This window comes from Penicillium nucicola (genome assembly GCF_028828085.1).
Source record: "Penicillium nucicola strain IBT 29836 chromosome Unknown utg000001l, whole genome shotgun sequence".
NCBI lineage: Eukaryota > Fungi > Ascomycota > Eurotiomycetes > Eurotiales > Aspergillaceae > Penicillium > Penicillium nucicola.
This window is the reverse complement of record NW_026643125.1, coordinates 3,023,668-3,047,427: the sequence shown is the minus strand read 5'-3', so window position 1 is coordinate 3,047,427 and position 23,760 is coordinate 3,023,668. Positions and strand designations below refer to the sequence as shown.

Below are 23,760 nucleotides of genomic sequence, written 5' to 3'. Positions count from 1 at the left end.
GACCAGGTTGAGACATGGTCGATGAAGCATTTAAGCTCGTTTCCAAGCAAATACCTCATATTTCCCACGGTATAGCTGGTTTTGATCACCTGCACAGGGCAAATTACCCAATCAGGAAGGAGGCTCGAAAGCTTTTTGTGACTCTTAACAGACATAAATACCCCATGCCATCCCTTCTCTTTCTCCGTTTTTCTTCCCTTCTCAAATCCCCTCCTCTCCAGTCCCCTTTCCTCTCCTTTCAGCTTCCCATAACAACTTTCGGGTTTCGGGTGGTTTTCCATCATTCTCATCTTCTGGCCATGTCTTCGACAAGCTCGCGGCTGTTTTCAACCGACAAGACAAAATATGACCGTTCTGCTGGCTGCCTCACTGAGGCTCTGTGACTCATACCCTGGCGGTAGGTTTGTCGTTTCTTCTATCTGATTCCTTGGCCTTGCGGTCCTTCTGTCTCGACAGCCTCAGGCCCTCATGTGACTATTTTATTCTCCTTGACGTCTTCATGTCTTCATACCTTTGTTGACTCATATCACTGTGTCATTATACCTTCATGTCTCCATCCTTTTATGCCTTCGTGTCTTCTCACCCATGGCGTCATACTTGGACATATGCTGACCTTTTGATAGACTTTCATACAACCCAATTGTACCCACTTAGTGAACTGCATGTGCTAGACACTCGAGATACAGAAGAGAAGCATGGTGAGTTCCTCACTCGTGATTAAGATGCCTACTCTTCGTAACCCCTTATCCCGTGTACTGTCACTTTGGGGTTAGTCTCACCAGCTTTGGGCATCAAGCTGAGGAAGATTGTTTCTTCCAGGTTCTAGGAATCTTGCCTTGCGTCGAACATTTTATCGACTTCTCTTGACCCACCACCTCTGCTTACCTTGGAATCTATAACACTTGAGCAGTGAGTACATCCCTCGTGATTGACATCCCCATGCTTTGTCTCCCGTTGGGTCATCATGATACGGCTACACTCGCCGGCTTTGCACATGAAACTAAGGATTGCCATGTTATACAGGTTCTAGGGATCCCGCATCACGTTGAAAAGGCCATTTATATGCTGAAGAAGTGGGGGATGGTGGTACAGTGCTTGCACTGCCTTTGTAAGTCATGATATAACATGCTGGCTGATCTAGGTCTGACAATACATTCCACGATATAGGACGGGTTTCACGACGTTGGGAAGCGGAGGATGGTGGTGCAGTGCTTGCACTGCTTTTGGTGAGCCCTCATAGAACCTTCTGGCTGTTCCAAGTCTAAACCTAAATCTCCACAGTATAGGTTAAACACTTCCAATGGGTGAAAGATTTCCTAAAGTATGGACTGGAAAACATAAGAGTTGCTTGTCCGTGATCAAGATTACTATTACTATAGGGTTTAAATCCACTAGCTTTTGGGCATTAAGCCGAGGACGCATATTCACTTTGAGATTTTAAAATCGGAACTGCACTTGTAGCCATATAATTGCATAGCCTTCGATTCAGTTAAACCATCATCTAGGCAGTACCTACCTATCACACGATTAGGAAGTCTATGAAACGTTCTCTTTGCCGGCGTCATGGATGTATTCAGCCAACATGATGAAGATGGCATAAGTTCCTAAGTATTAATTACATTTGTCGCATTGTAGTTTCTAGCTGCCTCCAAACTTGAAACTCAACCGTGGAGTGAGCGCCTGACCTGAGAAGTAGGGCTAGAAGATGGCCCGTGCGTCTGGCGCCGGACTTTATTCTCACGACATGTCACATGGCTTCAACTTGACCATAACTTGACCTCACACACCCATGATACTTCGCTGTCGGGGCAATTTCCGCCCTGGGTTATGCAAACACCGCCCAACTGTAATCACAGGTCCAAAACAACAGTGCATCATGACAGACAACGGCACATCAAGGCATCAATCTCAGAGACCGCACAAGAAAAAACGACAACCTCTGACCCATTTTCTTTGCCTGCCTCTGGTCAACGCTTCTTCAATCACCCAATTGGAGTCTTCCCTCACGGCCTTCAAAGCATCTCACCTACCTGGCCCTAGGTCATCTCCTCCAGCATCTTCCAATGGCAATGCTAGCCCGTCAAGTTTGACCGTACCCAGCGGCGCCTTTCGCCCATTAGGAACCCTCCATCTTACACTTGGTGTAATGAGTTTGGGCAGCAAGAAGCGCTTGGAAGAAGCTTTATCTTTTCTTTGCTCTCTCGACTTGAAAGCTTTAATGAGTGAGGCCGATCGAGTCGCTACTCGAAAGAGAAACACCCATAATTCATTGGAATCATCGGTGTCCACCCATGTGCCTGCTGACGCACAGCCTATGATTGTCTCGCTTGAATCACTTCATGCACTGCCGAGTGCCAAGTCAGCAACCATGCTTCATGCCTCTCCAGTCGATCCCACGGGCCGGTTGTACCCATTCTGTGTGATGATTCGCGACAAATTCATCGAAGCCGGATTCGTCCATAATGAGAATTCAAAGCCTTCCACCGAAGAAATAGCTCAAGATAAATCCTCTACCGATGATAGGAAAGTAGCAAGCGGGAATAAGTCTCCACAAGTAGGGGAAAAGCCTCTTGAAAGCTCAATCACAACAGGAAATATGGACCCATATACAGCTGCATTGTCCCGAAAACCCAAACCCCGACCACTTCTTCTACATGCAACCCTCGTAAACACAGTTTACGTCCGTGGTAGGCAAAACACCCAAAGCAAAGGTGCAGATGGGAGGAAACCACCAAACCGGATCACATTTGATGCTCGCGATCTGATATCCCAGTACAAGGATTACTACACCGATGAGACAAGAACTAGTGCACTACCAGTCGACTCCAAACCAAAGGACTCCTCTAGGTCAACCTCGGATGTCGGAGGTAACAGCAAGCAACCGGGGTCTTTTACGCAACATCCTAACTCAGCGAATTCTCGGCAATTGAAGCCTACCTACCCTTTCGTCTGGGCGAGAGATATCACCTTGGATACAGTCTGTATCTGTGAAATGGGCGCGAGAAAAATTCCTTCGAACCCCCATGTGAATAGCAATCATGATCTGAACAATCGGCTCGGTGAAAAATACACGGTTGTGGGCGCGAGAAGCCTGGGTGAAAAGTAGATAGCTATCATGTCTCTGACCGACTAGGTTGAGTCTTTGCGTGTAAAACCGTCGCTAAAGAGAACTACGAAAAGTGCATGTTAGACTGCTTCCTGGATAATTCATGATTTGAATGATTTTTAATAATAATAATTTTCCTTGTGCTGTTGCTAGTGCTATTAATGCGCGAACAACAATCCCAAGCCTGCTTGAGTTGAGTTGCTACATGTAATGGGGGGTCTTCGTTATCGCATGCGTAGCCTTCTGACATAGCTTCAGGCCCGCGATGAATTGGGCCATGCAGTAATGCAGTGATATGCAGTGCCAAAGACCTGGCATTGAGGTCCAGTGGCTAATGCATGGAGCCCGGCTTGGAGGACAAACAGGACGAAAAACAACATTGGCCATTCAACCTTGAAGATGATAGACGGCGTGCTATGATGCATTGGAAGTTCTGACCTGACATGCTCATATGATGGATTTGAAGAAAATTGAGATCCATCAGATGAGCCCAGGATCGCGGCTGAATCATCTTAATCGGCTCATGATAGTTTCCATTCCTCGCTCAACAGACAACTCCGCAGCCTTGGCCTTGATTGAGGAGATCATGCTACGCTCGAAGTCATCACGGGTGCGCAGCACAGCCTCAACCCAAGAAAGTTGTAGATCCCAGTACTCCAACTTGAAGGACTCATAAACTTCAACAAGTGCAGGCCCTTTCTCAGTTGCCAGCAAGCGAACGAGCCAGTCGACGAGTCGCCACTTCTGTTTGATCGTACCCTCGAAGGAATCGGGGTAATTCTCGAAGAACGCAAAGACAGTAAGGACGTCGTCTTTGAATTTCTCGGTGAAGGGGTCGACCTGGCGTCGGAACTTGACGCCCTTGTTGCGCACGGCTCCCAGGTATCGCACGAGCAGCTCGTCTGATAACTCTTCCACCAGGATTTCGGCTAGTGAGGGGTGCAGCACGGGTGTGTAATCTGCCATGTAGTCTTCGAATGTGGAAGTAATGCGTTTCATGGCGTACTCGCCATACCATCTGCTTGTGTAGATGTCTGGTAACACAGAGTCGAGATCAATGGTGAAGACAATATTGACAAACTTGGCGAGACAGTGCGTGCTTAAATCGACGTAACCATCGCGCAGAGTTTCCAGCTCGATATTCGCCCGTGTGGCCATGTACTTAGCTGTGACGAGAGTTTCAAAGTCGTTTTTGAAGCGCGTCAAGTAACCAAGCTGGCCTATCTCCTCGTTATCATCAATGCAGGAGATTTGGTCGTTGGCCACACCAATCGTCCAATCCTGTAGTAATTGCACGCCTTCGGCTTGTTCAGCGCTTGCGGCTTGATGTTTGGCGCATTCTTCATCGATGAGTGCTTGCCATGCGCTCTGGCGTGTCTTGAGTGCTCGGAACATGGCATCGATCACACCCTCAACCACGTCTGTGCGGTCTGATGCTCCTGATGCCATGACTTGTTCATGAAGCATGCGCCACATGTCTGCCAGGGTTTTAGTACGGAAGTGACCTTCGGCATTGTTGTCAAGGGCATCTGAGACTCGGTCCATAAGGGATCTCTTGTCGGCGTTAAAGATGCGATCCATCCATTCTTCGACTGCGTTGATGATGACGCTCTGCCATTGGCGCACCAGTTCTGGCTCTCGGTCGTCCAGGATGTTGGGTTGGAGCTCTGCTGATGACCAGCCGAGCTTCTTCATTTTCTTGTAGTACTTGTCGCTCCAGTGAATGATGGTAAGGAGATTATCGGCTGGGAGCTCGGGATCGTCGATCATGGCAACCAAAGAGTCGTGCATTAGGCGATGATAAATGTCTGTGTATGTCTTGTAGATCTTCCATTTCTTCGGGACAAGACTTTGCATGCCTTGCTTAACTGTGAATAGATCGTTGAAGTACCACCGGAAGCTCTTTTCCAGGTTCTCGGGGTCACCCAGGAAATTCTCCAATGTTTCTTCAAATTGACCTTGGGCGTATAGCTCAATAGCTTGGGTAAACTTGTCTTTGTACCCGCGCACAGTTTTTGGTCCAATGTTCATAGACTTGAAACGACTTGCGAGATCCTTGTGGTCTTTTTGGGCCTCTTGCAAAGCACGCACAGTGTCGTCATTCTTTTCTTCGTTCATCACCACAACGGCGAGTCGAACAACCATACTCTTGTTATCAGATTGCACCAAGGGGATGAGATTCATGCATGCGGTTCCAAGGTGGTCATCGAACCATTCAATGACAGAGTCCAATCCCTCGAAGTACTCCGTCAAAGTTTCCTGGCTGCTTTGATCATGGGCTTTGCAAATCTGATCCATAGCTTCATCGCGGAAGTCCCGCAGTCGAGAAATCTGCATGTGAGCACGGAGAAGATTAGGCTGATTCTCCATGTCCTCATCGTCCTCCCTGAGCAGCTCTTCCACTTCTTGAATGTCGCCGCCGAAATTTTCCAATCCACGTTTCATCATGAGTGTTGCATCGAAGTGCCGTTGAATCCGAGCTAGCTGATCGATCTGCGCGAAGTCTTCCACGCTTTCTTGTGATTCGGCGCACAACTTGTCGATGCCATGGAGTTCATCTTTGGTTTTCGCGACTTGTCGCTGGCCCTCTGTCAGAGCACCAATGCTGCGTTGTACAGCCTCCAATTGGTCCCGAAGACCCTCTCGCAACCGTGAATCGACCGCCGCCTTCTTCCGCAAGTAGTCGGCCTTTAAACTGCCAATCTTATCTAGATCCTCTGGGTGTCGGAGAAGATCCTCCAGTCTTGGCATGGCGACAGTGGGATTTTCGGTGTTGACTTGCGCCATGATTGCGGTGGAAGTATTGCGTAGGCGCGGCTCAATGCTTCGAGGCTGTCGAGGGGTGAGGTGTCAATAATGCGGGCATGAGATATATTCTTGTGAGAGTAGGTCACGAGAGCTTTGTCTAGGTTGGGTATATGAGTATTTACACCCAAATCGCAAAATCCATAGTCTCCGTTCGCTCAAGTTCGTTATTGTCTAGCAAGGAAGTAAACCGCCGTGCCGCTGCGGTCATCGGATAGCGGCAGAACACACACGTGACACACCGCCCTTTAATTGAATTTGCGGGATCCGCGATCATCTCCAGCTCCAATTCCCACCTCTCGTGCAGGAACATCAGGGACAATTTCGTCGCAGGTATTCTGTGTACTTGATATCTGTCGATAATCTTCCATACTCCAACCCACTACACGCAAATTATCCGTTTCGAGTGCGATTCCATATCCCCCGACACCGCCGAACCATCAGAACAACAAATATCACACCTCCGCTATTCTCCGCCATCCTCCCAAGCAATTACACAGCCAAAATGAGCTACTTCCGCATCACTCTCATGCGGTCCGCCATCGGTCTGCCGCGCCGTTCAACAGATGTGCTTAAGGCCCTTGGTCTCAAGAAGCGTATGGCCACAGTCTTCCACGCCGTTTCACCATCCGTTGCCGGTCAGATCATGAGAGTTAAGGAGCTGGTCCAGGTCGAGGAATGCGAGAGTCGCCTCACAAAGCAACAAGTGCACCTGGAGCGGAAACCTGACCCCGGATACTATGTGGAGAAGACCGTGGGTCGGCAACAAAAGGAAACGCGCCAGCCATAATTCTCTCGTGTTCTCTTTGAGCTGGCCGTGTTGCCTTTGATTTGATACCTGTGTCGAATGGATATTCCGTCGACTTGTGATTTCTTTTTCCCGGTTCACCAAACATTTGATACCCGCAGGGATCTTGTGCCCGGGGACAGGACCATGCACTGTCAGGGTCTTTCTGGAGATTGATCTGTTCGGCATCACCTGGTTTTTCTATTTTCTGTTTTGGCTTTCCTTGCATGGAGCGGGTTGCTTTCTTATTCTGATCATGTACTCTACGTATTCATTTATCGAGCAGATATCTGCTGCAACCATTGTATTATACACTTTTGACATACTGCTCCCTGAGGTTTCTCCTTATTCTCGGAAGGACTTGTATCGTGACTTCGCTCTTTGGGATTGGATTCCCGAAAGATAAAGAATTATCTCAATGCGAGCAATATCTCTGTCGCTGTAGCCCGTAGGCTCACAGGATTAGGACCAGAATTGACATTACGAGGAGGGTGAAGGGCTCGTTGCATCTCTTCAGACACGTCATATAACGTTACAGTACAAACAGAGAAGTAAAATGTAAGAAGAAAGCTCCAGGCTAGGCGAACAACATCAATCTTCGCCAGATTCGGTTGGATATAGTTACCCATTACATCGGACGACATTTCTCTCCCGATTCCTAATATAGCAGGATTGAATATCTGATTCCAAGTCGGGTTTCTAGCACCTATGTTAACTAACTTATGTGGTGGTTACACCCTCTTATCACATGAGAAGTGTGTTTGCAATCAACGTTACTGTGAGTGTCTATAAGAACAAGTGCAATGCGCTACAAGCCAAGCAGATTGGTACAAACATAACTCAAAAACACATCGTTTAATCTTGCAAATATTATAATGTAGTGATTCACGTTGAACGAATGGTCAACCATAGGGGTCCGTATATCCTTCCAACCTTCTCTATATCATTCCAATAATCGTTTACTCGTATCCAATAGCCTTGGGGTACCGCACATAGGACAGCTGTCCTGAGGGAGCCATAGCCATAGGGTTCTGTCCGGAGACACCAGGCTCCTCGCCAAGCATGTTCTGAGGGAAGCCGATATCGAGCGGCTTAACAGCCTCAAGATAGGCAATCTGAGCATCAGTGAGACGAATGCTCAAAGCCTTAATGTTGTCGTGAAGGTGCTCGACCTTGCGACCACCGATGAGAGGGAATACATTAGGAGTCTTGGACAGGACATAGGCCAACGCAATTGCGGTGACTGATTCAATGCCATGTTCAGAAGCAACCTTAGCGAGAGCCTCACTCATGCGAACCTGGTCCTCACCCTGCTCAGAGCCCATCATCTTACGCAGACCCTCGCCGCTAGCAGCGCGCTCAGCGAGCGCAGCCTTGGTCTGGAACTTGCCACCGCCGACGGCGTCCCAGGGGGCGAGAGCCATGCCGAAACGGCGGGCCATAGGGATGATCTCACGCTCGAAGTCGCGGCTGAGGACGTTCCAGCGGCCCTGGTAGATGCTGAGCTGAGTCTTGCCCGTCAGGCGAGCGTATGTGTTTGCCTCACTGACAATCCATGCGGGTGTGTTGCAGATTCCGAGATAGAGAACCTTGCCAGACTGCACGAGAGCGTGTAGGCTGTCCATAATTTCTTCCACGGAAGTTGTGTAGTCCCACCAGTGGACGTACAGAATGTCGATATAGTCAGTGCGTAGCTTCTCCAGAGAGTCGCGGACGCTCATGAGCAGGCTGCGCTTGTGGTTTCCGGCATGGTTAACAGTCTTGCCCTTGCCCTTGGCATAAGCTTTATATTCGCCGGTGTACTTGGTAGCGAGGACGAGCTGATCACGGTTGTCGCGCTCAGCCATCCACTCGCCGATCCATGTCTCGGACTCTTCATTCTGGTAGTTGTTGGCTGTGTCGATGAAGTTGCCGCCTGCCTCTGTGAATGCGTCGAGAAGTTTGTAAGAGGCTTCCTTGTCCATTGTGCCCATTGCGGCGGACCATGCTGAGCCGATGGACATAGCGCCGAGTTGAAGAGGAGACACGCGGATACCAGCTGTCGAAGACAAAACTCGGTAGCGGCCAAGCTCTGTGGGAGGGGCTGGGGCTGGGGCAAAGGCGTCCATTTTTGATGGTTGATAGGTATAGGTCGGCTTGGGGTAGAGGAGTGGAAGGAGGAGGGAGCAACCCAGGGGGGATCGGCTTTATATATGGCTTAGTGGGACTATAATCCATGGACTTGACAGTGATGGATCAATCGGATTGTGCTATTTATTAGACGAGGCCCACTGCTCATTTTCCTAATCGAGGATTTGTTGTGTTGTGGTCTGTACGGAGTATGCTGGGGTTGATCTACAGCTTCAACTATGGCCTGATATGGAAGATCTCTAATTTCATGTTTTGAACAACACAATTAACAGTATTATAAGCTAATAATATATATACACAGAAAGTACCACAAGATAACACCGCAAAGTACCCAGTACAAGGATCAAATGTTATTCAGGAAAAGGGAATGTGTTTAGTTCCCTGTGATTGTCATCCTCTTCACGTTCTCCCAAACATTTCCAGACCGCTGGAACACCTTCTCGGCCATATACTTCATCTTTTTGCCTGAAGGACTGGCAATAAAGCCTGCCTCAACGAGGAATTGCACGTTGCGCCGCACCGTGGCTTTGACGTGTTGCTTTTGTGATGGCGATACCATGTTCGGATCGAGCGTAACATCACCACCAAGACGACCCTCAAGTGCGTCAAAGACCTGCGCGACGGGCCACAGAGGGTGTGAGTTGGTATCTTTTTGGATAGAGTCACGCATGGTCTCCAGCCAGGTGTTGTGGTCCACCTTGCGCAGAGGGTACTTGAGCTCGCGATGGAAGATCTCCCAGAACTCACGCTCAGTGATACCCTCGGTCATGAAGGTGACAGTCTTCATTTCCTCAGGTGGGCAGAACACCTGCTTGAGTGATTCTTCAGCAACGCGGGTGCTGCTAGTCACGTACATCCAGCCGTTACCATAGTCATCACTGAAGGCACTGGCATCCACAACTCCCGATGCCAACCGCCAGACAAAGTCATCAGTGTTGGCAACACCTTCCTCAGGAGTACCGAGAATCAAGCCAGGCTTCACAATACCAAATTGATTGGGGTGGGTTTTGGCAAACTGCTTAACCAACAGCTCAGACAAGTACTTTGTCTGGGCATATCCATTGGCATGCGCAATCTCGTTGGCAATCTCCTGGTCTGTCTCATTCACGTGCCAGCGAGAACCACCGGAAACGTAGGACATACGAGGACGGGCCGGGGAGCTGATAGCAGCCTTGATGAGCTCGGTAGTAGAGCCGACGTTGGCAGCTCGGAGGACCTCAGTACCGGCGTTCCAGTTAACAGCCGCACCAGCGTGAATGATGGCGTCAACAAGACCATCGTTGGGGCTGTTACCACTGAGCGATCCCCACTGCTTCGGATCCAGGCCTAGACGGGGTGCGGCGAGGTTACCCGACCAGACCTCGAGTTTGCTCAAGTAGTAGTCAGACCACCATTGAGCACGAACAGCGGCATCCTTGACCCGGTTGAAGGCATCCGATGGGCTCTTGGCGCGGACATGGGCAATGACGCGTCCAACATCGGGACGGTCACAGACTTGACGCAAGATCTGTGTTCCAAGGAATCCAGTTGCACCCGTGACAAAGACGGTCTTCTGTGGCAAAGTATTGGCAAGGATGTCCTTGAAGAGAGCATCGGCTTCCTTCATCGCGTCAAAGGCGGGAAGCTCCTCTTGGACTTCACCGGAAAGCTCGGCGTCAATCAATGCAGACAGCCCACGAACGGTCATATGACCGTCAAGAAGACGTCCCACATCGACCTTGACGCTGTAGTGTTGCTTGATGAAACTGGCCAAGCTGATGGCTTGCACGGAATCAATACCCATGGAGGCGATGTTGAAATCACGGCCCTCCAGAGGGGTATCCTCCCGGCTGACAAGGTTATCGATCTTCTTGCTAATAGCAAGAGCCTTGGTCTCATCAGCCCGTAGGTTGGAGGTGGTAGGGCCCTCACGCTTAGTGCCCAAGGTGGGCTCAAAGTCGGAAGGCAACTTTGCGAGCCACTGGTCCACTACCTTGCGGTCAATCTTGGTGGAAGAAGAGCTGGGGATCTTGTGCACGACAATCCAGATGACAGGAACCATATGCACAGGCAGGGTCTCCGAAAGATGTTGAGTCAGGGCAGGAAGATCAAAGCCCGACTTTTCGAAGTCCTCGCTGGACACAGCGGTCAGATCAGAGCCTGCTGTCGAGGCAAGCTCAAGGATACCAACCAGCTTGTGCGCATACAGACCGTTCTTAGGATAGGAAGCAACTGCCTGTGAGACATCGGCTGGGAGAGCGATGTGGTACTCGATCTCACCAAGCTCAACACGCTGGCCGCGGATCTTGACCTGTGTGTCCTTGCGACCCATGAATAAAATGGATCCGTCGGCAGCATATCTGACCAAATCACCAGTCTTATACAAGCGATCACAGCGGTTGAATGGTAGCCACGAAGGACGCTCGATGAATGCAGCCTCAGTCTTCTCCGGGTTGTTCAGGTAGTAACGAGCCAGGACGTTACCCTCGATAAGGAGTTCACCAATGGCACCGATGGGAGCAAGCTTGTTATGGTCCTCACGGTCTGTGATCCAATTGGCGGAGCCAACGGAAGTACCAATGTTGTTGGGTAGCGTGCCAGGAACAACTTTGCGGTTGGAAGTCGTGCAGACGCAGCATTCCGATGGGCCATACCCATTGACCAGGCGGACATATGGTGTCCATGCGGCAACGTGGGCGGCACTCATAGCCTCACCAGCCAAAGCCAGAGTCTCAAGGGTGGGGACAGTGCTCGGCTCGATGGTGTTGACGAATGACGGGGTAAGCACAGCCCAGTTGACGCTCATGCGAGTCATTGCCTCGGCAATGTCTCCACGACGCTCAGACTCGGAGGGCACGCAAACACAGCCACCCTGCACGAGAGTTGACAGGATCTCGAGGATACTGGCGTCGAACGCATAAGAAGCGAACTGCAGTACACGGCTACCCATCTGCAGACCCTCCTTGTGGGCAAGGGCAGCGGTACAGAAGGCGCGGTGCTCGATGACAGAGCCCTTGGGAGCACCAGTACTGCCAGAGGTGAAGATAGCATAGGCGGCATGGGTGGGAGCTACGGGAGTAGGAGGTGTCCCAGGGATGCTGTGATCACGGAGTCCAGGGCCAACGGCAATGGCTCTCTCGACCAAGCCTGGGCAACGATCAAGTTGCTCCTCGGAGTGACACATGACACGGGCGTTGACATCCTTGGCCACCAGCTGCATACGACTAGTAGGCTGGGAGGCATCCATGGCTACGAAGGCACCACCTGCCTTCATAACACCGAGCATGGCAACGATCGTCCACATAGACTTCTCAAAGCAGAGAGGAACAAACACATCAGGTCCAACACCAGACTGGATCAGTTGGGCGGCGAGCTTGGATGACAAGGTCTCAAGCTCGGAGTAAGTCAGATCACCGTCCCAAGCACAGACAGCAGGAGCCTGAGGCTGGCAGAAGTTGTTGCGCGAGATAAGGCTGTGAATGCAGTCATTGACTGTCTCTGGAATCGAGGCATTCCACTTGAGGAGGTCCTCCTTGTCAGCCGGGCTGATCACCTCAATGTCAGCCAACTTGTCAGCGGAGGATGAGACGAGCTGCTGCAAGACATGCTCGAACTGGGCAACAATGCGAATCACTTCGGGACGCGACAGCACAGCGTTGTCAAAGTGGACATGGATCTCAATGGAGCCATCAGTGGCGAGGCTGCATTCGAGAGTGAGAGCAACGGTGCTGAAGTTGGCCTTGGGGGCGGAGAAAGGCTGCATGAGGCTGTCCTCGGAGATTGAAGTTGCGGGTTGGATGACAAGCAAGGTCTGGAAGTTGCAAGCAGCAGCGGCACCTTCTGCAACACGTGCAATGTTTTGAAGACCATAATTCTGAGCAGGTGTCATCTCGATGGACTGCGCATTGACACGCTGGAGCCACTCCGTGACGGACTGCTCTCCGTTGATCTGAGCCTTGATGGGAACTGTGGCAATCACAGCACCTACAATGTCCTCAACGCCAGGGACAGGGGCGTTTCTTCCACTAAGAGTGCAGCCAAACACGGTCTCTGGGGCATCGCAGTAACGTGCCTGCACCATAGACCAAGCAGCACGGATGAGTGTTGCAGTAGTGAAGTCGGAAGGACCCTTGCGGCTGAGCTTGAGGTTGTGGACGAATGACTCGTTGGCCAGAGGCTGGTGGGTGGCAGAGGGGAGAGTTGGGAAGGTAGTCATGTCACCCTCAGAGAGCTCCTTCCGCCAGTACTCCTCGGTGGCCTTGTCAGCATTGTTCTGCATCGTGTGTTGGATAAAGTCACGGAATTGAGTGCGAACAGGCGGCATAATACCCTCAATGGCCTGAACAAGGTCATTGAACATCATCTCCAGGGACATTCCATCGTAGATAGAGTGGTGGATAGTCAATACAAAGGTGTTGGTGGGACCAGTAATGATGCCGTGGTGAACAAGGGCATTTCCCATACCCATGTGAGACTTCTCGTCTGATTCCATGTAGCTTTCTAAGTCTATGCCATGAATCCACTCGACATGAGCGCGGTCGACAACCTGGACGGTACCGTACTCATCGGTCTCGACGATTCTGGTTCGGAGGACATCGTTGTTGGTGACGATTTGCTCCCAATGTTCTTTGAATTTGTCGACAGTAACAGTGCTGGGAAGCTCCAAAGTATGGCGAGCAATATAAGAGCCAGGGACCTTGCTGGACAGAGCCATCAGACCGACCTGCAGAGGACTGCAGGGGTAAGCATCCTGAATGATGCTAGAAGGCATGCCAGTAGCAGAGGCGATGTTGGCATGGACGGTGGTGGTGTCCTTATCAAGCAGCTCGAATGGAGCGACCACAGGGACCTGAGATGCAGTTGTAGGTACCATGGTCTTGGCCATCTCACTCAGAACCAAGTTACCCAAAATATCACCAACCTGAAGCTGGAAACCACCAGCACGGCAACGGCGAGTCAAATTCATGGACTCAATTGAGTCACCTCCCAAGTGGAAGAAGTTGTCGGTGGCAGCGATGTCCTCCACGGGGTAGTGAAGGATGTCAGACCAGATTTGACGGAGGGTAAACTCAGCCGGGGTATTAGGCATGCGGCGCTCAGTGGAGGTGGTATTGCCGGCGGCAACGGCGAGTCCATTCAAGGTAAGGCCGTCACCGAAGGAAGCGATGAGACGACGGTCAGTCTTTCCAGAGGCAGTCAGGGGCATGAAAGCCAAGGGGAGGAAGACCGAAGGAATCATATAGGATGGCAATTGCTTGCTGAGCTCGTCGCTCATCTGAGCAGCAAGAGCAACCACGGATGTCTTATCAGCTGGAGAAGAAGAGAATTCGTGAGGGAACTCAGGCCCAAATCCACTCTTGCTGGAGATGAAAGCAGCCAGCATTGGCTTGCCAGCCGGGGAAATCATGGCGACCGCGGTCTTAACGGTGTTATTGATAGCACGCATGTGAGCCTCAATCTCTGTTAGCTCGACACGCTGACCCCGAATTTTCACCTGCAAGTCCTTTCGGCCGATCAAGTGGACACGACCTTGGTCATCATAGCGAGCCAAATCACCAGTCTTGTAGAAGCGGCGAGTGATGCCATTCTGGCGAGCCCATTCCGGGTTTTCAATGTAGACGGCCTTGGTCTTTTCGGGGTCTGCGAGGTAGCCACGGGCCAGAGTAGGGCCCTCGATGACAAGCTCACCGATGGAGCCAATGGGTACCAGACGGTCATGGTCGTTGGGATCAACGAGCCATGAGAGACCTCCAGTGGCTCTACCAATGCAACTCCTTGGTGTATCGGCGTACATGCGACCGATCATAACGACACTGCATTCGGAGGCACCGTAGATATTAATTAGTTGAGCAACAGGGCCCCAGCGATCGATGATATCTTGCGCCACAGCCTCACCGGCCACAATGAGAGTGTTCAAAGAGGGAATGTCTTCGTGGTGGATAGAGCGGGCGAAACTGGGAGTGAAGATGGCCCAGTTGGCATTCAAAGAGCGGATGGCGGGCCGAATATCAGTGTGTCGGTCATGATCAGATGGAATGCAGAGACATCCACCAAAGATTAGGGTAGTAAAGATTTCAAATGTGCTGATAATGAATGTGTAGGCGCCGAATTGGAGGGCACGAGTATTATTAGAGATATTCATGGCGGACGCGTGATGCAGTGCGCTGGAAGCCACAGAAGCATGGTCGTGGACAACGCCCTTTGGCTTGCCTGTGCTTCCGGAGGTAAACATAACGAATGAAGTATCGCGTGGTTGTGAGCGGGAGGTGAAAGCAACCTCGGGCGTGTTTTGGATATAGGAGGGATCGAGCACAAGGAGCTGGGAGGCGAGTCCCTGAACAAGGTCCTTGTTGGATGCAGAAGTAATCACTGTGCGAGCTTCCACAGATTGGATGATGGTATCCAGTCGCTGCCGGGGCTGCTTAGGGTCCAAAGGCACCCAGGCTGCGCCCAACTTCCAGAGAGCAATCATAGTGACGATAGTCCACATGGTTTTCTGGAAACAGATGGGAACAAGATCGCCACGCTTGACGCCGGCGGACTCCAGGTAAACAGCCACCTTGTTAGCAGCCTGATTAAACTGAGAATATGACATTTCTCCATCCCAAGACATCAAGGCTGGGGCATCTGGAGTCTCCTTGGCGGCTTTCTCGATCAATTGATCGATACACACGTTTCTACCTCTCGGGAGGATACGGTTCCAGGTCTCGATCTGAAGGGCATCTAGCTCACTGGGGTGGCACACATTGGAAGCAGTTTGGAATGGATCCTCGCAAACGATCTGGAGGTAATCGGCAAAGGTGTTGGCGATGTACTCGGCTTGGGCACGAGAAACATGGGGCTTGTAGAAGACGAGGTCCAATTTGGACAGCGAGGGATCAATCTGGACGACATAATCGAACTTCATGGCGTTAAATCGGAATTTGAAAAGAGTAGTCAGGATATTTACTTACGGTCCTGTCGTTGACAGCATCGGTCAAAGACAGCTCGGCCTTGACTTGGGGGTTCTTGAGCCAGATAGCTGAATTGCATGGCTTGGGGTCTAATGTAGAAAAGATGCTCAAGGCCTCGGGGACGGAAACCATTGACTCTGCTTGGAGCAGGCCTTCCTCGCGGGTCGTATCGAGGACAGAGATAACGGAGCTGTCATGCTCCAAGCGAGCCAAGCAGACAGAAGTGTTTGTCCATGGCTGCTTAGCAGATCGTGGGTTCATGCCAATGCCAGCAAACATCACATTGTCTGCGCCAGAATAGGAACGCAGAACGGCAGTCCAGGCGGCCTGGACAACCATCAATGGGGAAACACCACACTGCTGGCAGCAAGCATGGACAGCAGCCATGTCCATGGGCACATTGAGACGTCCAATTGGAGACTCAATCGGGTTTTTCGAGTAGAGCCCCGAGGGAAGCTGTGACGGAGTCACATCGGTCACCAGCTGCGTCCACAGCTGGCGAAGCCGACTGGCATCATCGAGGACTGTGGCCGGCATTTTTATAAACAAAGAATTACTATATCCAAGACCAATGAATGGCGGTCCGGTCTGACAGACTGTGCAAAGACAAAAACAAAAAAGAACGCATGAAATCTGGGAAAGGAAAGGAAGTTAGGTTTGTGGAAGCAAGAATGCTATGAAGTACTGGCCCACTCTATTATGTGATCTTTTTTTCACATGGGGTTCCAATGATTCTCCCGGACTTCGGGGACCTCCTATTGTGGACTGTATGGGTACTTGGCCACTGAATCTGAAATCTGAACCAGCTGAGAGGCAAAGCGGGTCCGAGTTGAGCATCGGGACAGGCGAACTAGAGTTTCCCCCAAGTGGCGCCAACCAGGGCGTACACAAAGCACTAGTTTCGTAAATCACTGCGACTAGGGTTCGTGTCATCGCAGCGCCTCCAAACTCTGCCCATTTGCCGATCCGGTCTATCGGTAAAAGCAAATGACCCCATCCTGACGTGGATTTGCAAAGCAGTGGACGGGATATAACCGAGGGTTTGACAAATTCTGTTTCCCGTGCCTGAATGTACCTGACCCAATCAGTTTAAACGATCTTCGCGGATCAATTAGCGAGCCGACTTTGACGTGTACACTGTAGCATAAACTGTAGATGTCTGATGCCCAACACAACCATTGAACTCAGAATTAGCCCTTGCGTGTGCTTCTCAGATAAACAAACCTAAGTTATAGTGGGTCAAATGTGCAACCAAAAACCATGGAACTCAGGGGTGTTGATACCCATGTTGTCACAGACAGCTGTTGTGGAGACGGGTTGAGTTGAAGATGAAGATGTAGATGAGGTTGTGCCGTGTGGAGCCTCAGTCCGACTACGGCTAGCGCCATCGGTGGGGCGATAAACCGAGTATCACCGTCAATACGTGTATTTGGTAATTGTCATTAATACAGGTCGTATGTAATCTATGCGCTCTACTGTACTGTATGTATATCACAGCCTCGCCCGTGCGGTTTCATCGATCTCATTCCGCCAACTCCACACCATCTCCACTTTCCAAAGCTGGAAGCACTTGTATACGTCTCCGATTATCTTTTCCCTATATGACATCTGATTGATGTGCTGAGTGCTGAAAGAATAGTTATCTAATCACCACTCGATCCACAATGTGCCAGCTCCTTGGGCATTGAGCAGAACTCTATGAGGCTATGACCCACGAATACAAGTACTGTACGAAAATCATCGAGATATCCGTGCACCGGTACGGTGTGCTGTAGCTGAAAAGTGAAAGATTTGCGAGAGATCGGCCAGGAGAAATTCTAGTGTCTTTGGGAGAACGATCTCATTCGATCGTAAGCTCCGTTCACGGCAAGGGTAGGTTGGACCCAGAGCTCCGATCCAGCTCTATCCCTTACAAAATAGAAAGAAATGGAATAAATAATAAATTTGCACATGTTTGAGGAAGGAGAAAGGAGGTATCCTGAGAAACATTTATAGCTTCGCCAACCTGCCGGGTGATTCCATATCCAACCCTTTGTTATCCAGTTCTTCTTCCATTCATATCAACATGCCTAGCGTTTCAGCCACCACTCTCCTGAACACCTCTGATATCGAGCTTCTGCGTCAGAAGCTTGCCGAAGATGTCCGGATCGAAAAATACACCCCATTGGCGCCCCCCGAGCTTGTCCAGTACGAGATCAGACACACTGCCAACAGCCTTCTCACAGTCTTGAACAGCCGTATTGAGGCCCGTCAGATCATCCGCCGCGAGTCTGATCGTCTTCTCGTTCTTGTTGGTCCCTGTAGCATTCATGACCCCGAGTCTGCTCTCGAATATGCTGGTCGTCTCCGCGAGCTTTCGGAAGAGCTGCGGGATGATCTTTGCATTGTCATGCGCGCCTACCTGGAGAAGCCCCGTTCAACTGTCGGCTGGAAGGGTCTGATCAACGACCCCGACGTCGATGAATCCTTCGACACAAACAAGGGTGTTAAGATTGCCCGTCAGTTACTTGTAGACATCACCAACACCGGTGTTCCCGTCGCTTGTGAGATGCTGGACACCATTTCTCCTCAGTACACTGCGGATCTCATCAGTGTCGGTGCCGTTGGCGCCCGTACTACTGAGTCCCAGTTGCACCGTGAGTTGGCGTCTGGTCTCTCATTCCCTGTCGGTTTCAAAAACTCCACCGATGGCACAGTTGGCTCTGCCGTAGACTCTCTGAAGTCCATGCGTGCCCGTCACAACTTCCTCAGTGTCACCAAGCAAGGTGTCATTGCCACCACTACCACCAAGGGTAACGAGGACGGCTACGTCATCTTGCGTGGAGGCTCCAAGGGCACAAACTTCGATGCCGCCTCTGTGCAGGCCACTTGTGAGCTGCTGCGCTCCAAGAACGAGCGTGAGGTCGTCATGATTGACTGCTCTCATGGTATGTTCCTTTTCTCTTCCTCGAATTGATAGAGTCATCACTGACAATCACAGGTAATTCTCAAAAGGATCACCGCAACCAGCCCAAGGTGCTTAAGGTCATTGAGGAGCAGATGCGCCAGGGTGAGAACGGCATCATTGGTGTCATGGTGGAGTCCAATATCCGCGAGGGAAACCAAAAGCCCGCCAAGGGTTTGGAGGGCTGCGAGAAGGGTGTCAGTATCACTGACGCCTGCATTGACTGGGAGACCACTGAGCAGTCAATGCGCTCGTTGGCTTCGGCGGTCCGCGACCGCCGCGCGCGTGCTGCCATTGGAAAGAACTAAAAGTCATGCTTGTTTTCGGAGTTCATAACTGTATTTAATTAGCAGCTGCGTATTAGTCGGCTTAATATATTTTCTTGTGTCAATGTCAATGTTAATGTGGATGATTAAAATATATCTTTAACCAATGTATACTCACAACTGGACCATCTTAGTTTGTAAGGAAAGCAGTTTTGGATAGACACCAGCCTTTAATAGAGACATAAGTCAATGGTGAGCCGTAAGACCATGAAGTCTCTTTGGACTTCAACGATTCAAATCGGGTTGCAAAAGATCCACATCAGACATTCAGGTTGTTAGTGGCCATCTTTGATGAGTGTCGGCCTTAATCAGCCGCCGCTGTATGGTGTAAGTTCATCAACATGATATGCAAAATGAACTAGCAAAATTGAACAGATGGTGGGTAGGAGAGGAGAGTTCCTTATAACTGAACTACAATTACACACAATGGAAGAGATCTACATTGACCGGAAAAGCGTTTAGGGGGCTTCAAACACAGTACATTAAGCTGGCCGGGTAATCGGATAGCCACTATGGAATGTAGCCCTAATTGTGCACAGCCCCTTCCCTTTCCGTCCTCCATCGTCCTCCGTTCCTAGCCGTAACCCTACTTCTGTCCACGGGTTCCAGTTTCTTGTCTAGCGATATGTCAGTTGCCGTTCCGCTATCCGTTCAGAGGTCTGTAGATCTAGATCTTCATGTACAATACATACCGTGCCTGTCGATCGATCGATCTAGCATAAGCGAAGGAAGGAGATGTTGTTGGTAACATCGCCTTCATTCACAGGGTCCACGTTGCCGTCACTCGGGGGACCGGAGCGCTGAGCTTGTTAGTATAGTTCTGTTGATATTGGGCTTGGAATCAGACTTACCATCTTTAGCTTCCGCTGTAGACGAGTTTGGTTAATCAAGATTTCCAAAGAACATAGATCGGGTTATCTTACGCACTGTTGCAAATTAGTAGAGTTTTCGATCTAAGGGGAGAGGGGTCAACCATACAAGCTGTAATCGGTGAAAGAGACATCTTAGCAAATGCCATGTCATCATAACTGAACAGGTAATCATGCACTTACGCTCTGTAAAGGGTTAGCATACACATTCATCCAGTTCAAATAGTAAATGGCTACTTACCAACTAAAGTCAACCAATCGACAAGGTCAGTTTGGCAACACTTTACTGACGTCTTCGACGGGGATTCTCACAAACTGCAACAGTTAGCATACCATACCGCGATCCACCCGAGATGAACACTCACGCTCTGTTGTTGATCAGCCGTGTTCGATAGTCATCGTAGTCAGCCCTTCCATAGACCTCGGGATCACCAAATACTCACGACCTATGAAATCGTTAGCCGAATACTGATACAGTCAGACATTGATCCACTTACATTCTGTATGAATCGTGTCAGACATGCTGGGTCGATTAGAAGTCTCGGCGTAGATCAGAGCCACTTACGTTCTATATCTCGGTTAGCCAGATCCGACATACAATGCAAGGTGGATAATAAACTTACTGTCTGGACAGCTCGGCAAGCATTGTGTCAGTGGAGTTCAGCTGATACATGTGTTGGTTGAATAAGAGATGTACATACCACCTAGTGTCAAAAGTTAGTTACAGTCTAGTCAGATATCACAACACCAAGAGATATACGTACAGTCTGGTACCAATCAAAATACCGGGTTAGTATCTAGATCTTGGGCACTGTCATTCATAAGACACTCACGCCCTGGCTTGTCAGTATAGATCAAAGTGACATGGCGGGAACGAGTCATACATTCTGTGAAATGTTAGCACAATATAACCAATCAGCGATGAAGCAACTCACGTTCTGGAAGCTCGTTAGCAATCGCGGTTTTTCTGTCAATAGTAGTCTGTAGATCTTGAGAATGGAGTCATACAACCTATCCAGTATATTAGATTTCGCTCTCAAGATGGAAATGATCAGATCAACTCACAGGCTAGAAATGTCGATCACGCCAAGTTAGCAACTCAGGTCGGACACATCCGATCGGGTGGATTCACGTACAGCCTGCCAGGTTAGCTTGGAAGCATATCAAAGACAGAAGACGATCCTTACCACATCACCATTCTATAAATCGATGACGAAATATCAGTAAATATTGCTTCACAGAACAGGACGTGCTTGCGAGAGCGGGAACATACGGGGTTGAATGGGTTGGTCGTGGGAGCTCCGAGACAGCCGGCGACAAGGGCCGCAGTGATCCAGGCGAAACGCATGATACAATGGTAATCGTTCGATTAGGAATGAGAAGCAAGACACCAAGAGAATAAAAGTGGGGGAGAAAATAAAAAGAGGGAATGAGAGTCGGGTTGAAAAAAAAGAGGGTCTCAGAAGGGTAATAGCAAAAAGTGAAGAGATTGAAAGAGAGACTGGAGAACTAAGGAAAGAGGGAGAAGGTAGGAAAATGGGCAAGACGAAAGGTCAGAAATTTCCAGGGCTCCATCGCACAGCTCCCGACGATCAGGGGATCGGAAAAGTAGCCAGATAGAGTGCGGGCTTTAGTGGATCGGAAAGGGGCGGGAGTGGATATAGATCAGGGTCGATCGTTTCCCAGTTTTGAGGAGATGATCTAATGGTATCCACTCGGCGCTTAAGCCGCTTTCCATCTGCAGCGCATGAACTATAAAGCTATGGGAAAGAAACGACCTGTGTTTGTGGTTGTCAGGGTGAAACAGACCGTGCAGGAGAACCATGGGCTGCCCATTCCCTCTCAAACACTGGAACACGCGAACAGCTACAAGAATATCCAACCTGTGGAGAAATAGTGGATCGATGGATCATTACAGGTTTGAAGGGGAAATTTCACAGGTTTACGATCAAGCCAGGTGTTCTGTGGGTCCTCGGGAAATTTTGGTATTCCGCATGGAAGCCACGATTATTGGGATCTCAACCATACGAGAAGATACAGTACCCCTAGTCCATAAGGTTCCCTGATCGACATGTTGACCCACTGTTGATGATTATTTTGGTTTTTCCTTGTTTAATCTATTAATCTATTAATCTATTATGGTTATTAACCCTTATTCCTGTTTTGACCGCAATGCCGAACCTTGTTGCCGGTTTGATAGTACCTTGCAGATCAAATTATAACATGAAGTTCGAATTAATTATACACGTACAAAATACTATTTACACAGAAGGGTGTTGTGTCCGTGTCGCCATCATCGTTTCACGCACAAAGTTAACGCCTCCGTAGAAGCTCCCGATGACCGTATCGGGCCGCGAAGTAGGCGGCAGTGATACCTAGTCCGAACACGGCAATCTTCTTTCCAAACCGGAGGAACGCGGCGCGCACGACTGTCGCCGACTTTTCTTTGAAAACAGCAGCATCATTGGCCCGCGGGAACGGAGTCTCGGGGATGGGCTTGCCTAGGAACTGGCACAGTGGCTCCCATCCTTCCTTGGGGTTCCATTCGAGGAGGTTGTCAGCCGGGACAACTCGGCGCACATGATCATAGTGTTCGACAAAGGCCTGGCGACCATTGCGCTCGAAATCTCCGCGGAATAGCCCGTTAAAGCCAACACGACACATGTGGTTGCCAACACCAAAGGCCTCCCAATCGATCCAGCCCATGAGTGTGGCCATTGGGCTGTAGGTCTGGGTCATAATGGTCTTTTGCATCGAGCGCACCCAGTCATCCGGATCCCGCAGAGTCAGTACCACTTTAGCATCGGGGTAGGCCTGGGTCAGCTCCTCCACGAAGACGGCACCGGGGAAATCGGTGATAGCCTCAACGTGGCCAAGCAATTGGTCCCAATCCTTGCGTTCGTAAGCCCTTCCTCTGTGATACTTGGCTTGGAAAGCCTCAGTCCACATCTCTGCGTCCTTAGGGTTCTGCATGATAGACGTCATGTGGTACGTGTCGTAACCTAATTCTTGGAGAGCAAGCCATGTCGCTAAAGGATGTCAGTGGCGTTCGCCGAGGCAAGTCGAAGGATTTGATCCAAGACATTGCGAGCTGTAAGTACTAACATAGGGTACCAGTGCGGCACAGTCCCAGGACTAGAACCTGCATAGGCTTTACGCGCTCGCATGTGCGACGGTCAATGTTGCCTTGTACGAGTACACTTTCGGTGTCTTGCATGGTGCTGATGTGATTGATGCGACTAACAGATAGAAACTTTTGACGTGAAGCGAAATCTTTACTTCTTATTAATTTCTTATGAACATCACTTTCGCTTTCAAAGTCTTAATCTCCCTTTATGGGGTCCAGGAACGTAGTTACCTTGGCATCCATCTCCCGAGCTCAAATGCACTACTGGATTACCAATTGACCTTACCGTATAAGTTGTACACATTTCATTTAGTGTCAGGGGTACTGTAGAACGAACGCAGGTGGAGTGAGAGAAGTGTGAAAAATCTGAGAACTTACAGTAATGTACGGTGTTCAAGATGGTGGATATGTTTGGGCCGAGAAGCCGGTGTTAGGTCCACTGGCTGGTGATGTTCCTTGAAATTGCCATTTTAGGACGCCCACATCATCGGTGAACATTCTGATCTCAGTGAGGGCTGTCTAGCTTCAGAATTGACATTCGGAATATTAGAATTGCATGTGTGTTATTTGGGCATGTATACAGCTTCAAGGTGTGCCATGAGTGCCATGATGGCCAGTGCCACCCATGTAGAGATGGTTGTGCAATTAAGAATGCCGAGCGTCACACAGCGCCAAAAGAAAAACAAACACAAAAAATAGCTCAAGATCCCCGAGCCAATGGAAAGCTAAAGATC

General features: G+C 50.0%; 8 protein-coding genes across 8 annotated transcripts; 3 read left to right on the top strand and 5 right to left on the bottom strand.

Annotated features, from left to right (window-relative positions):
- Positions 1-1,876: 1,876 nt before the first annotated feature.
- N7511_001146 (uncharacterized protein) lies at positions 1,877-3,106 on the top strand (the record flags this gene model as incomplete). Its single annotated transcript, XM_057123571.1, has 1 exon — positions 1,877-3,106. One exon carries the CDS (start codon positions 1,877-1,879, stop codon positions 3,104-3,106), a length of 1,230 nt encoding a protein of 409 aa, XP_056989304.1.
- A 507-nt stretch (positions 3,107-3,613) lies between these two features.
- Positions 3,614-5,893, bottom strand: N7511_001145 (SNARE-binding exocyst subunit SEC6; the record flags this gene model as incomplete). Its single annotated transcript, XM_057123570.1, has 1 exon — positions 3,614-5,893. One exon carries the CDS (start codon positions 5,891-5,893, stop codon positions 3,614-3,616), a length of 2,280 nt encoding a protein of 759 aa, XP_056989303.1.
- Positions 5,894-6,416: 523 nt separating this feature from the next.
- On the top strand, positions 6,417-6,701 carry N7511_001144 (mitochondrial 54S ribosomal protein uL30m; the record flags this gene model as incomplete). Its single annotated transcript, XM_057123569.1, has 1 exon — positions 6,417-6,701. One exon carries the CDS (start codon positions 6,417-6,419, stop codon positions 6,699-6,701), a length of 285 nt encoding a protein of 94 aa, XP_056989302.1.
- A 956-nt stretch (positions 6,702-7,657) lies between these two features.
- N7511_001143 (uncharacterized protein) lies at positions 7,658-8,806 on the bottom strand (the record flags this gene model as incomplete). Its single annotated transcript, XM_057123568.1, has 1 exon — positions 7,658-8,806. One exon carries the CDS (start codon positions 8,804-8,806, stop codon positions 7,658-7,660), a length of 1,149 nt encoding a protein of 382 aa, XP_056989301.1.
- A 395-nt stretch (positions 8,807-9,201) lies between these two features.
- On the bottom strand, positions 9,202-16,297 carry N7511_001142 (uncharacterized protein; the record flags this gene model as incomplete). The annotated part of the gene is made up of 2 exons (XM_057123567.1): positions 9,202-15,708; positions 15,761-16,297. 2 exons carry the CDS (start codon positions 16,295-16,297, stop codon positions 9,202-9,204), a joined length of 7,044 nt encoding a protein of 2,347 aa, XP_056989300.1.
- Positions 16,298-17,825: 1,528 nt separating this feature from the next.
- Positions 17,826-19,012, top strand: N7511_001141 (3-deoxy-7-phosphoheptulonate synthase; the record flags this gene model as incomplete). The annotated part of the gene is made up of 2 exons (XM_057123566.1): positions 17,826-18,687; positions 18,741-19,012. 2 exons carry the CDS (start codon positions 17,826-17,828, stop codon positions 19,010-19,012), a joined length of 1,134 nt encoding a protein of 377 aa, XP_056989299.1.
- Positions 19,013-19,743: 731 nt separating this feature from the next.
- Positions 19,744-21,247, bottom strand: N7511_001140 (uncharacterized protein; the record flags this gene model as incomplete). The annotated part of the gene is made up of 19 exons (XM_057123565.1): positions 19,744-19,830; positions 19,882-19,896; positions 19,954-19,956; positions 20,083-20,085; positions 20,141-20,143; positions 20,191-20,214; positions 20,265-20,267; positions 20,343-20,345; positions 20,397-20,399; positions 20,465-20,467; positions 20,523-20,533; positions 20,601-20,603; positions 20,664-20,666; positions 20,733-20,786; positions 20,835-20,880; positions 20,965-20,967; positions 21,036-21,038; positions 21,087-21,098; positions 21,173-21,247. 19 exons carry the CDS (start codon positions 21,245-21,247, stop codon positions 19,744-19,746), a joined length of 357 nt encoding a protein of 118 aa, XP_056989298.1.
- Positions 21,248-22,212: 965 nt separating this feature from the next.
- On the bottom strand, positions 22,213-23,116 carry N7511_001139 (sulfotransferase family protein; the record flags this gene model as incomplete). The annotated part of the gene is made up of 2 exons (XM_057123564.1): positions 22,213-22,928; positions 23,005-23,116. The coding sequence occupies 2 exons, from the start codon at positions 23,114-23,116 to the stop codon at positions 22,213-22,215; spliced, it is 828 nt and encodes a 275-aa protein (XP_056989297.1).
- Positions 23,117-23,760: the final 644 nt, after the last annotated feature.